Genomic DNA, 14850 nt, shown 5'->3' on the forward strand with positions numbered 1-14850 from the left:
CATACTACACTCCTGGAAATGGAAAAAAGAACACATTGACACCGGTGTGTCAGACCCACCATACTTGCTCCGGACACTGCGAGAGGGCTGTACAAGCAATGATCACACGCACGGCACAGCGGACACACCAGGAACCGCGGTGTTGGCCGTCGAATGGCGCTAGCTGCGCAGCATTTGTGCACCGCCGCCGTCAGTGTCAGCCAGTTTGCCGTGGCATACGGAGCTCCATCGCAGTCTTTAACACTGGTAGCATGCCACGACAGCGTGGACGTGAACCGTATGTGCAGTTGACGGACTTTGAGCGAGGGCGTATAGTGGGCATGCGGGAGGCCGGGTGGACGTACCGCCGAATTGCTCAACACGTGGGGCGTGAGGTCTCCACAGTACATCGATGTTGTCGCCAGTGGTCGGCGGAAGGTGCACGTGCCCGTCGACCTGGGACCGGACCGCAGCGACGCACGGATGCACGCCAAGACCGTAGGATCCTACGCAGTGCCGTAGGGGACCGCACCGCCACTTCCCAGCAAATTAGGGACACTGTTGCTCCTGGGGTATCGGCGAGGACCATTCGCAACCGTCTCCATGAAGCTGGGCTACGGTCCCGTACACCGTTAGGCCGTCTTCCGCTCACGCCCCAACATCGTGCAGCCCGCCTCCAGTGGTGTCGCGACAGGCGTGAATGGAGGGACGAATGGAGACGTGTCGTCTTCAGCGATGAGAGTCGCTTCTGCCTTGGTGCCAATGATGGTCGTATGCGTGTTTGGCGCCGTGCAGGTGAGCGCCACAATCAGGACTGCATACGACCGAGGCACACAGGGCCAACACCCGGCATCATGGTGTGGGGAGCGATCTCCTACACTGGCCGTACACCACTGGTGATCGTCGAGGGGACACTGAATAGTGCACGGTACATCCAAACCGTCATCGAACCCATCGTTCTACCATTCCTAGACCGGCAAGGGAACTTGCTGTTCCAACAGGACAATGCACGTCCGCATGTATCCCGTGCCACCCAACGTGCTCTAGAAGGTGTAAGTCAACTACCCTGGCCAGCAAGATCTCCGGATCTGTCCCCCATTGAGCATGTTTGGGACTGGATGAAGCGTCGTCTCACGCGGTCTGCACGTCCAGCACGAACGCTGGTCCAACTGAGGCGCCAGGTGGAAATGGCATGGCAAGCCGTTCCACAGGACTACATCCAGCATCTCTACGATCGTCTCCACGGGAGAATAGCAGCCGCATTGCTGCGAAAGGTGGATATACACTGTACTAGTGCCGACATTGTGCATGCTCTGTTGCCTGTGTCTATGTGCCTGTGGTTCTGTCAGTGTGATCATGTGATGTATCTGACCCCAGGAATGTGTCAATAAAGTTTCCCCTTCCTGGGACAATGAATTCACGGTGTTCTTATTTCAATTTCGAGGAGTGTATTCGGTGCGCAAGTTGATAATATTGATAGAGTGAAATCTACGCTCTGCAGTGCAGTGTACGCTGATATGGAACTTCCTGGTAGATTAAAACTGTGTGCTGGACCGAGACTCGTGGCAAAGTGCTGTGCCGAGTGAGCTATGCAAGCACGAATCGCGACGTATCCTCAGAGCTGTACTTCCGCCAGTACCTCATCTCTTACCTTCCCAACCCCACAGAAGTTCTCCTGCGAAACTTTCTGGAGTAGCACTCCTGTAAGAAGGAGATGATGTACACGCGGAAGTAAAGCTGTGAGGGTATGTGTGTCATGTTTGGGTAGCTATGTCGCCGGCACAGTAGCTCACCGTTTTCGCTCAATGGACTGGATGCCCCTGTAATAAAAAAAAAACCTGAGTGAACGAACTAACGATGAACTTGAACGGGTCTCATGTGACGCCTGCCTCGACAAAAAAAAAAGTCTGTGGAGCACTTGTTGCAGAAAGGCAAAGGTCGCGAGTTCGAATCTTGGTCTGGCATATAGTTTTAATCAGACAGAAAGTTTGAAGTTGATACGTGTTGTCCGAATGTACAAGATGCAGGAAGCACGACGAATGTGTCGAGGGAAATCTAATGACTAATTACAAACAAATGGAAGAGATGTTATAGCTTTTATTAGAAACCATTCAACAGGGAATGAATAAATTACTTTACACTTTATACATTTAATTATGCCACAATAATGTATAGTGGAATGATCGATGGGTGGTTGAAAGCGCGGAGAGTAGTACTGAGATAACGGGGAGGGATCTGGAAATTATTCTGCAGAATCGTTATAGCCTAACAAGGTCACTACGCAGATTCTTGACATGAAAGATATCGAAGATAGAATGAAACATTCTGAGGTTGACAGAAGAATTAATACGTGTTAGCAGGTGATGACAGTTCACGGTTACTCATTGATTACTTTGTTTGATGGCTCATATTTATTAAACATAAGACTTTTCACAAATTTTAAAAATACAGGTAACGCCAAGATAGAAGGTACAAGCTAGAAGCCGGCCTCCGTAGCCGACGCCGGCACGGTAGCTCAGCGTGTTCGGTCAGAGAGCTGGTTGGCCTCTGTAACAAAAAAAAAACTGAGTGGAAGGATCAACAAACGAACTTGAACGGACGTCATGTGACGCCCTCAACGACCAAACACAACGATCATCAACGAATTGGGGGAGGGGGGGGGGGGAGAAAGGCGGTTCTAGGCGCTTCAGTCCACCGGAACCGCGCTGCTGCTACGGTCACAGGTTCGAATCCTGCCCCGGGCATGGATGTATGTGATGTCCTTAGGTTAGTTGGGTTTAAGTAGGAGTCTAGGGGCCTGATGACCTTTGATGTTATGTACCATAGTGTTTACAGTCATTTGAACCATTTTACAAGCTACAAGAGAAATATTAGACTGTCAGTTAGAGTAATGTTCAGGTAAATAGACAGGAAACTTAAATGTGTCTTGGTGAAAGAGCGGACAAGATTTCCGCTTCTAGCCGTTGCTATCCCACTGGGTTGTAGGTAAAATGAAGAAATAAAATTTCAGAATAGTTCTAAAACTGCACAAGGAATGCAAATTCTAATACTGAGGTTCTCAGGCTACAAAACGCTTGTGGCGCAACACAAGTAAGTTTTACAACAACAGTGTGAGAATGGCTAGCCCATTTGTTGCTGTGTTTGGTGAAATGTCGATTCTAGACTACAATAGTGAAGACAGAGTGAAGCGGAAACAACCACCTGCTGAGCGTTTGAACAATGGAAGGCGCAGCGTAAGATGTTAGCTAATTCGATACTGCAGTGCCTGTGATATTTTAGAAATAGGATGCAATGTTCCTTCGGACATGCGAGCATGTCCGGATGAACATGAATTGGTCAACTAAAGCCATTGTGAAATATATGAAATTTACTTTCGGTTGCGAATATTGACAATATATCGTATTTATCCGCCTACACCGACCAAGCGACTTTCAATAAAATGTCTCGAAGTAAAGGAATATACAAAAGGTAAGAGCGAGTACTGGTTGAAGACACAAGGTTAAAGACATACGGAAGTTTGATTCTGGTCGTGAAACCTAATGGTATAGTCAGTGCCGGCGGTTGTGGCCCAGCGGTTCTAGGCGCTTCAGTCTGGAACCGCTCGACCGCTACGGTCGCAGGTTCGAATCCTCCCTCGGGCATGGATGTGTGTGATGTCCTCAGGTTAGTTAGGTTTAAGTAGTTCTAAGTTCTAGGGGACTGATGACCTCAGATGTCAAGTCCCTTAGTGCTCAGAGCCATTTGAATCTGGAACAGTCAGTCTTCGGCAGTGGATCGGCGCGGACTTGATGTTTACGTCCTCTTCATGGTGTCGCGTGTGTGCGCAGTCGTATTCTACTTCGATCCCACTTATTCAGAGCCCATCACAGCTGACGTAACAGGGTACTCGCCCCTCCCCCCTCCCCCCTCTCTCTCTAACTCACTCACTCACTCACACACACACACACACACACACACACACACACACACACACACACACACACACAACAACTATAAGATCAGCTTTCAACCCAATCACGCGTGGTCCCGAGCTTTTGAAGTTGAACGCTTTATATGTGACGACTTTAATATTGAAACACAGGACAAAATCGGTATCCACCTCCATATTACGAGCGGTGTCGTCTACATCAAGTTAGTCGGTGGCGAGGGGTGTAACAGAATTGTGCGCTCAAATGCGAACAATTTTAAATTCAAACATGGCCATGTTGGAGTATAGCTTCCAGAAGCTACGAGTTTTAGAATTCCCGTTCGAAGTACCGGATGTCGTCACGGCGTCTTTTCAACACTAGAGCAATGTAGTCAGCCATGTGGCCAAAACAAGGAACACTTTTACAACATACCTGCTCCTCAACAGAGTACTACAGATTAAAGCTGTCTTGAGTAAACACGTGCTTTCCTAACTCGTCATTGGTGACTGTATGGCGAATAGTATGTATGATGGACAGCCACGTACAAGCTCCGTTTGCGGTCAAGAAGTACGCGTCAGATCGGTGTGTTTACAATGGCGACTTGCTCAAATCCCGACAGGCGAAACTGTGACTCCTTCTAGGTTCAAAAAATGGCTCTAAGCAAGATGGGACGACGTCTGAGGTCATCAGTCTCCTAGACTTACAACTACTTAAACCTAACTAAACTAAGGACATCACACACATCCATGCCCGAGGCACGATTCGAACCTGCGACCGTAGCAGCAGCGCAGTTCCGGACTGAAGCACCTAGAACCGCTCGGTCAGAGCGGCCGGCTACTCCTCCTAGGATCACGACCCGCCCTCACAACTATGCAGAGGTTGCACGTACGGCCTCACCATACGAAGTTAACCTACTTGTCAGACAGACGCTCCCGACAGGACGAACATAGCGGAATTGGAAATACTAAACTCATCCACTACGAAGGTGGCCGCTTCAGAAGACAATCAGCGTCTGACCTTGTGGGAAGGTACGGATGAGAAGATGGGTATCGACGCATGGGTGGTGCTGACTGCAGTTTTTCTTACCGGCAGGAGGGCGATCAAAGAGATCCAGCCTCATTCGGATACTGAAACGTATGTAGGCAAACAGCGTTCCCAGCGGAGGCACAAGAAACAGTGGCGAGTTCCGTCGCACTACTGCCGGCTGCGAACATGTGAAAAAGACAGTGGAAAGTTTAACGGTGGTGACGGCACAACACAGAGCCCCACACCCTGTAGATCGCATTGGCAACAGCGTCAGTCCCTCCGTTTCCTCTGTAACGTAGGATCGCATGGAGATATCCACCACAGATTACCAGCCTGTAATAACCGTGGCGTCTGCACTAAGAGCCGCAACTGAGATATCCCATCAGCAGTCGAAGGTGTGTCATGGCGTCTGGGCGGAAGATTGTGAAGAAGACTCATTGTACGTCATGTCGGACACCATGCCAGTGATTTCACTCCATCAGCGTTGTTCCTTTGGCACTGATGGTGACCGCATAGAATCACCGTGATATAATGCGGCCACACACTCAGTGTTGATTTCTTAACATTGCCGGTGACCGCGGTGAGTCACTCTGATGTAACGCACCCACACAGTCTATCAACGTTGATCTCTTGACACTGTCGGTTACCGTGATGAGTCACCCTGGTATAACGCGCCCACACAGTTCATCAGTGTTGATCTCTTGACACTGTCGGTGACCGCGACGTGTCACCCTGACGTAACACGCTCACACCACTTACTTTGATGCTAATGGCCAACTTGGGTGCGATGGACAGACTTCATACTTATCGTGTTGCGACTATTAACATCAACACTATATGGACACACACTAAATATTCTTTGCTTCAATACATGCTGAACGCTGTTGCCATCGGTATAGCCTTTTCCCACGAAAAAATGATATGATCGCGTGGCAATGTTACTATTCAGCTAAGCAGGCAGACGTTTCTCAGGAAGTACACGTCGACGACTTCTCAGGCATGTACGGCTATGACACATACACTCCTGGAAATTGAAATAAGAACACCGTGAATTCATTGTCCCAGGAAGGGGAAACTTTATTGACACATTCCTGGGGTCAGATACATCACATGATCACACTGACAGAACCACAGGCACATAGACACAGGCAACGGAGCATGCACAATGTCGGCACTAGTACAGTGTATATCCACCTTTCGCAGCAATGCAGGCTGCTATTCTCCCATGGAGACGATCGTAGAGATGCTGGATGTAATCCTGTGGAACGGCTTGCCAAGCCATTTCCACCTGGCGCCTCAGTTGGACCAGCGTACGTGCTGGACGTGCAGACCGCGTGAGACGACGCTTCATCCAGTCCCAAACATGCTCAATGGGGGACAGATCCGGAGGTCTTGCTGGCCAGGGTAGTTGACTTACGCCTTCTAGAGCACGTTGGGTGGCACGGGATACATGCGGACGTGCATTGTCCTGTTGGAACAGCAAGTTCCCTTGCCGGTCTAGGAATGGTAGAACGATGGGTTCGATGACGGTTTGGATGTACCGTGCACTATTCAGTGTCCCCTCGACGATCACCAGTGGTGTACGGCCAGTGTAGGAGATCGCTCCCCACACCATGATGCCGGGTGTTGGCCCTGTGTGCCTCGGTCGTATGCAGTCCTGATTGTGGCGCTCACCTGCACGGCGCCAAACACGCATACGACCATCATTGGCACCAAGGCAGAAGCGACTCTCATCGCTGAAGACGACACGTCTCTATTCGTCCCTCCATTCACGCCTGTCGCGACACCACTGGAGGCGGGCTGCACGATGCTGGGGCGTGAGCGGAAGACGGCCTAACGGTGTGCGGGACCGTAGCCCAGCTTCATGGAGACGGTTGCGAATGGTCCTCGCCGATACCCCAGGAGCAACAGTGTCCCTAATTTGCTGGAAAGTGGCGGTGCGGTCCCCTACGGCACTGCGTAGGATCCTACGGTCTTGGCGTGCATCCGTGCGTCGCTGCGGTCCGGTCCCAGGTCGACGGGCACGTGCACCTTCCGCCGACCACTGGCGACAACATCGATGTACTGTGGAGACCTCACGCCCCACGTGTTGAGCAATCCGGCGGTACGTCCACCCGGCCTCCCGCATGCCCACTATACGCCCTCGCTCAAAGTCCGTCAACTGCACATACGGTTCACGTCCACGCTGTCGCGGCATGCTACCAGTGTTAAAGACTGCGATGGAGCTCCGTATGCCACGGCAAACTGGCTGACACTGACGGCGGCGGTGCACAAATGCTGCGCAGCTAGCGCCATTCGACGGCCAACATCGCGGTTCCTGGTGTGTCCGCTGTGCCGTGCGTGTGATCATTGCTTGTACAGCCCTTTCGCAGTGTCCGGAGCAAGTATGGTGGGTCTGACACACCGGTGTCAATGTGTTCTTTTTTCCATTTCCAGGAGTGTATGTCTCGCATATCTCTCCCACAGGTAGCGGTATCTCAACAATTCTACAGGAAGGAATAGTGGCGGGTGGCATTCAATGTCACCCCAATGCTTAAGAAATGGCATTCACAGCGCTGGATGTTAGGCTTATCAAAGTCTACGTACCTTGTCGTGCGGACAGACGTCCCTAATGTTCACATTTCTTTGCGGAAGAAATCACGCCGCTCTTCCAAGGCCACCGCGACCATTTAACACTTGGGGGTGACTTGAGTTGTGTCCTGGCGTCCAAAGATCAGCTCCCTCGACACAATCCATGACCGCAAGTCGGGACTCTCATCTGGGACCTGCATATGGTGAACACTACGACGATCCGCTGGTTGTTGGTTCAGATGGCTCTGAGTACTATGGGACTTAACATACGAGGTCATCAGTCCCCTAGAACTTAAAACTACTTACACCTAACTAACCCAAGGACATCACACACATCCATGCCCGAGGCAGGATTCGAACCTGCGACAGTAGCGGTCGCGCGGTTCCAGACTGAAGCGCCTGGAACCGCTCGGCCGTAGCCCTCGGCCTGGTTGTTGGACAGCGCTAAACTGCCCCTACGACGAACGTTGATAAGCTTTGGTCGAGACCACGCAGCCTGACGGAGACGTACGCTTGGTTTCCGTTACAAGGTACTGCGGAACTGCAATATTATGGCGTCATCTCCGGAAGGACAAACGGCTACTCGCCGTACTAAGGCTTAGATCAGGATCGGCCAGAAATTCAGCACGCGTGCGGTGCTCCTGCACATGTGCAACTTCCGGGTCACAGCGTGCACGCCGCAGCCGTCAGCGTGCATGTAGTGCATGTTTCTACGCACAGATGTCGCTTTATCCACTTGCTGGGATACTCTGTACCGGCGCATTCTAGTGCTCTTTCCACAGTTTGCAAGTCGACCATGGGAAGGTATTTCGCGTATTAAACATTTAAAATACTGTCACAGTCTACTCATTGCGACGTCTACTTTTATGTTAACAATTTGACCCAGTAAGACAAGTAATACAGTTAACAACCGTGGGTTTTTATTAAGGCAGCTTGACTGATGGCACGTAAATATGCGTAATGTTTTTGACCTAGTATTTAAGAAAGAGAGCACTTAGCGACTTCCAACGAACCTTATTCATGATTTCAAATAACATTAAACTAATGCAAGGTTTCCTATAACAAGTTCTCGGTGCCCTCAGTTACACCCACATAATTTCTGTCTCACTGACCTCTGAACAGAATGATAACCGCAGACCTCTCGATGATCACCTGTTATTTCAATACCATTATTGCTACATCTTTCATCAGCTCCGTCTGAAATCTGCATACTAAACGACAATTAGATGAATGTTACGTTTATCGACTTCAGCTGAGCGTAGCCCTTCACACATTAAAAAAAAAATGTAAGTATACATTGGAACAATCGGTTTAATGACCAACTTTCCTGATAATAATGTAACATGGAGCAGAATGATGCAATAATGCACAGTTAGTAAACAACAATTTTTAATTATGAAAGGAATAAATCCAGACACGCTTATCACTGGTCATGAGAAATGATAATTGAGGCGATGTGTCTCATCCATTTTCTTAAGGACATTTAATTTTGCTTGCCGTTCTTCACTGTTGAGTACACTACACTCGTCTTTGTGATATGTATTTTAGTGTCTTTCAATTGAAAACTTACGCTGGCCGCCTATTATTCGGCGGCACAGCAAACATTGTGAGTTTTCACCAACGGATACAAAAAATAATTGCAGTTCCCAGTCATTTTTAAACGACTGAGAACATAGATCTCCCGTCCTTAGCTTTTTCACAGTACCTGCCATTTCTCAGTACTTCTCTGTTAAGGTTACGGTTACCAGGGGTAAACGAGACTGGGTATGTTGCGCTCTTGCTTGTACCACACAAACAGGGAAGTGGAGCTGCCGCCGTTCATTTAGGACACATGTCTAATAACAGATGTCGCTGACGCTCGCTGTCGCACACGTGCGCACATGTGCAGCACTTCCGCACGTCTGCACAGTGTGCAGCGTTTGGCCGGCGCTGGCTTAGATCGTCGTCCACATGCGACGCCACCTAGAGTGGGCGGTAGTCCGATCGGGGACGCAGGACAGCACAACAAGTGAGCGCCCGGCTACCATCTATTTACTTTATGAACGTAAATGACGCCGAAGCGGCCCGAAGAGCTCCGAAGAGCGCTGATACACTCAATCAACACGAGGGACGGTCGTTGCATCTCCTCTTATCCACATAACATGACATAGCCACCGCATTCCACGACTATTATTTTGCTAAGCTCAGACTCCTGATCTAATGGCGTTAGCAGACGTTTCTCAGACGATTTACAGCACCATTAGCCAAGCGATGGCTGCTGCTTTGCTAGAAGAAATTTCAGAAAAGGAAGTGATAGATGCCATTGGTAAAGGGGCGGCAAATAAGTCTCCGAGCCTTGACAGTGTCCCGTTAGAATTTACAGGCAGCCGGCCGCGGTGGTCAAGCGGTTCTAGGCGCTCAGTCAGGAACCGCGCGACTGCGACGGTCGCAGGTTCGAATCCTGCCTCGGGCATGGATGTGTGTGATGTCCTTAGGTTAGTTAGGTTTAAGTAGTTCTAAGTTCTAGGGGACTTATGACCACAGATGTTGAGTCCCATAGTGCTCAGAGCCATTTGAACCATTTACAGGACTTTTCAACATTTATTAGCCATCCGATGGAGGGATGTCTGTCTGGAACTACAACCTACAGAAGTGGCGCTCTATTCGACCATTGCGGAAGGGATGATGATATCATTTCACAAACCGTCCGCTGCGTTATAGATGCGCTGATGCTCCTGAACTGAGATGTCAATATCTTTCGCACACTGATGGTGATACGTATACACCAGATCTTAAAACGGGATATTTCACGCGATGAAACGTCACTAGGAGGTGACAATTACATTCAACCAGCGCTCAGTATATAACGTGACTTCTTCGTGTCGTCTGAACGGTGCATTGGCGTCAATTGACTTCGCTCAAGCCTTCGATCGCGTGGACTGTGACTATTTGGAAGCGGTTCTCCGACATATGCGATACCCGTGGTCATTTATCGCTGTCGTGATTAGACTCCTCCACTGCGCTAACTGCAAGATGATCGTCCACGAACGAACTACGCCACCCCTCACGACTTCTCGATGGTATGCCAAGGCTGCCCTCTGTCTACATTGCTCTATACTCGAACCAACGTTAGCAACAGGTATGACAGTACGAGGTCACACATTTCGATGTAAAGCGATTGCTAACGACCTGGTGATTGTCATCTGCGACGGCGACGGCTCTGGGAACGCTCGGATGACGTCGCTACATATGTCATGGTCTCGTGTAGTGGTATCAGCATCACCAAATCAGTTTCGATGAATATCGGGGTCGATCTGCCTGTTGACTGTGTCACCCACTACAGGTCAGAGGTATCATGAAATGCCTCCGGGCTGATTTCACTGACGATGTTCGATGCACCACTGCTCGCAACCAACAACGAATTTTACAAGATGAATTTTACAAGATGTCAGCTAGACTCACTGGATATCCATCAAAGGACTCATTATGTCAACAATATTTGGCGTCATGCGGCTTTTGGGTCCTTTGTCAGTTCAGGTATGCCTTTCAAGATAAAGTATGAAACTCTCCCCCAATCACCTGATCGGGAAGATCTTGGTCTTGCCCATGTTTATGAGAGGGCGTCGCTCTATTTGTAAGGACGCCGCCGTCCGGACCGTTTGACGGGTTTGTTATCAGAGGAATTGGTGCAGGCCTCCCTCACGCCCCCTGTGACGATACAATACATCCCCCCCCCCCCTCAATCTTTTACATCGTTGTCTCTTATGTAGACCTCAGTTACGTCCGGATAGCCCTACCAGCAGTTCGAATGGCGACGGCACGGGCAGTGTATCATGTCATACAGCGCGGACGACCAAATAAAGTGATTGAGAGGGAGCACCCGAACGTCTCTTAGAGCGTAAAATGGCCGACGACTCACCACGTTACGCTGGTCATCACCGCCATTACTGCAGTATGGTTTATTACGGTTTACAGCAAGCAGGTGAACAGATCGAAGCTAAACATGATCCATATGGCGGATTCACCACTGTGCACAAGATAAGGAGTCCAAGACAACGACACAACAACGAACACCGTCTTAGCTGCGGCGCATCGGCGGCAGTGTGACGCTTGGAGAAGCAAATGTCGGCAGTGCACTTTCTTCAAATGACACCACATAATGTTGCGACCAATTTTGGAACTGTGGCGTCACATGCTACGAGTTTCCGCATTGAACAGATGTGGGCGAACTACACGAGAAGTAGCTGACTACCGACCGAGGTGGCGCATTGGCTTGCACACTGGACTCTCATTCGGGAGGACGACGGCTCAGTCCCGCGTCCGGTCATCCTGATTAAGGTTTTCCGTCATTTCCCTAAATCGTTCCAGGAAAATGCTGGGATGGTTCCTTTGAAAGGGCACGGCTGGCTTCCTTCCTCGTCCTTCCCTAATCCGATGAGACCGATGACCACGCTGTCTGGTCTCCTCCCCCAAACAACCCAACCCTAAGCAGCTCACTGTACACACACTGTAGCCACTGTTGTTAGAGAATAAGCTGGTGGTGGCAGAGCCATGTCCCCTACAGTGTTTCATTCGAATTTCCTGCGATCACAATCAGTAGCCCTTCTCTCTTGGAGCAGATCCCGAGGTTATTAATTTCAGTGGAGGACGACATGGCACTAACATTCATGACCACCTACCAAAACGTCGCTTGAGCTTACTTAACCCCATTAATACCGTACGCTGCAACTTGCATACCAGCAATCACAATTCCTTAAATGTACAATAGCATGACTAAAACACTTAGATGTAAGGCAGCAATATCATCTCTCCACTAACGGTTAAAACGCAGTCATAACTGCAAACAAAGTACTGCGTTAATTGCGGAACACGGAAGAAAATGAAGAATGAGTGTAAATAAATTGCAAACAGTTACTGCATTGCGCGTAATCTCATAAAATTTATCTGTTGCAGCTGTTATCTTTGGCGCAGTCACAACTTCCCTACAACACACACCACCACAACCAATCATCTTCAGGGCGAACCATCCATTCCTCTTCTACATACTGGATCAAAAGACGAAGGTGGTGCTCTTCGCGGGACGTGTCTCCGATCCTTCACTTTAAGAAGGCTCCTATGGTTCAGCAAAAAGAGTTTGTGTACTGATGTCACCTCAGTCATCTACGCTTCAACGACATACCATGACAATCGTACTTATAAATACGATGCTTTAAATTATCAGAAATTTATATAGTCTTGAATTTTATCCTAGAAATTTTCTCTTTAATATTTTCTGGATCCTCTGAATAAAGTGAGATGGATAATATACGTGTGAGTAATACTATTAAAGCTTTTCATTAGAGTTAGAAAACTACAACTCAATGACAACCTTTGCTAAAAAAAAATTACTCAACGTCTTCAGTACTTCACAGCTTAGATCTACTGTTATAACGCCAGGAATTACCTCTCTGAAGGTAACGTATCACACGATCTTGTGGGTATTAATCGCACTCACATTTTACTGTATGCTATTGTTACTGGAATATGGCAGCCAACACTGCTTGCAATGATAGTTCCAAACCTCTCAGGATATTATTAACACATTATACATTAGAAAGAATTGTTGCTAATGCAATTTAGATACACTAAACTCGAATAAAATTAATGTTTAGTTACTCACCAACACAACGTCTGATCAAGTAGACAGTCATTCAAGCTGTTCAATAGCATCGAAAAGTAAACTGCTAATAAACTGTATTATTTACTTTTCTCCATCGTTATATCAAACAACTCGAATGGTTTGTCAAGATATTACGTTTATACTGAAGCGAAAAAGAAACTGCTATATTCATGTGTATTCAAATACAGAGCTATGTAAACAAGCAAAATACGGAGCTGCGGCCGGCAACGCCTATATAAAACAAGTGTCTGGCCCAGTTGTTAGACCAGTTAATGCTGCTATAGTGGCAAGATATCAAGATTTCAGTGAGTTTGGTGTTATAGTCGGCACACGAGCGATGGGACAAACATCTCCGAGGAAGCGATGAAGTGGGGATTTGCCCGTTAGACAATTTCACGGACGTACTGTGAATATCGGGAATTCGGTAAAACTCAAATCTCAGAGATCGCTACGCCGGAAAAAGATCCTGCAAGAACGGGACCAACAACGACTGAAGAGAATCGTTCGACGGGACGGACGTGCAACCCTTCCGTAAATTACTGCAGATTTCAGTGCTGGCCCATCAACAAGTATCAGTGTGCGAACTGTTCGACGAAACATCATCGATATGGGCTGTCGGAGCCGAAGGCCCACGCATGCACCCTTCATGAGTGCACGACACAAAGCTTTACGCCTTGCCTGGGCCCGTCAACACAGACATTGGACTGTTGATGACTGGAAACATGTAACCTGGTCGGACGAGTATCGTTTCAAATTGTATCGAGCGCTTGGACGTGTACGGATATGGAGACAACCTCATGAATGCATGGACCCTGCATGTCAGCAGGCAGGGGCATTCGGGAGGACGACGGTTCAATCCCGCGTCCGGCCATCTTGATTTAGGTTTTCCGTGATTTCCCTAAATCACTCCAGGCAAATGCCGGGATGGTTCCTTTGAAAGGGCACGGCCGACTTCCTTTCCGGTCCTTCCCTAAACCGATGAGACCGATGACCTCGCTGTCTGGTCTGCTCCCAAACACAACCAACCAACCATGTCAGCAGGGGACTGTTCAAGCTGCTGGAGGCTCAGTGTGGGGCGTGTGCAGTTGGAGCGATATGGGACTCCTGATACGTCTAGATACGAGTCTGACGGGTGACACGTACGTAAGCACCCTGTCTCATCACCTGCATCCATTCATGTTCATTGCGCATTCCCATGGACGTCGGCAATTCCAGCAGGACAATGCACCTCCCCACACGTCCAAAATTGCTACAGAGTGGCTCCAGGAACACTCTTCTGAGTTTAAACACTTCCACAGGCCACTAAACTCCCCAGACTTACCGAGCGAGGTGGCGCAGTGGTTAGCACACTGGACTCGCATTCGGGAGGACGACGGTTCAATCCCGTCTCCGGCCATCCTGATTTAGGTTTTCCGTGATTTCCCTAAATCGTTTCAGGCAAATGCCGGGATGGTTCCTTTGAAAGGGCACGGCCGATTTCCTTCCCAATCCTTCCCTAACCCGAGCTTGCGCTCCGTCTCTAACGACCTCGTTGTCGACGGGACGTTAAACACTAACCGCCACCGCCACCATCCCCAGACTTGAACAGTATTGAGCATATCTGGGATGCCTAGCAACGTGCTGTTCAGAAGAGATCTCCACCCACTCGTAATCTTACTGATTTATGGACAGTCCTGCAGGATTAATGGTGCCAATTCCCTCCAGCACTACTTCAGACATTAGTCTAGG

At 49.0% G+C, this 14850-nt stretch overlaps 1 protein-coding gene across 1 annotated transcript in view; it reads left to right on the forward strand.

Moving 5' to 3' along the window:
• The window catches only part of LOC126235745 (serpin B6-like), an 87873-nt gene extending 75103 nt beyond the window's left edge, over positions 1-12770 (forward strand). Inside the window, exon 8 of the mRNA XM_049944530.1 lies at positions 12417-12770. Within this exon, the coding sequence (XP_049800487.1) occupies positions 12417-12568 (152 nt within the window). The 3' untranslated portion in view covers positions 12569-12770. The remainder of the gene's footprint in view (positions 1-12416) is intronic.
• The last annotated feature ends 2080 nt before the right edge of the window (positions 12771-14850 follow it).

This window comes from Schistocerca nitens, chromosome 2, assembly GCF_023898315.1.
Source record: "Schistocerca nitens isolate TAMUIC-IGC-003100 chromosome 2, iqSchNite1.1, whole genome shotgun sequence".
In the NCBI taxonomy this organism is placed as follows: Eukaryota; Metazoa; Arthropoda; class Insecta; order Orthoptera; family Acrididae; genus Schistocerca; species Schistocerca nitens.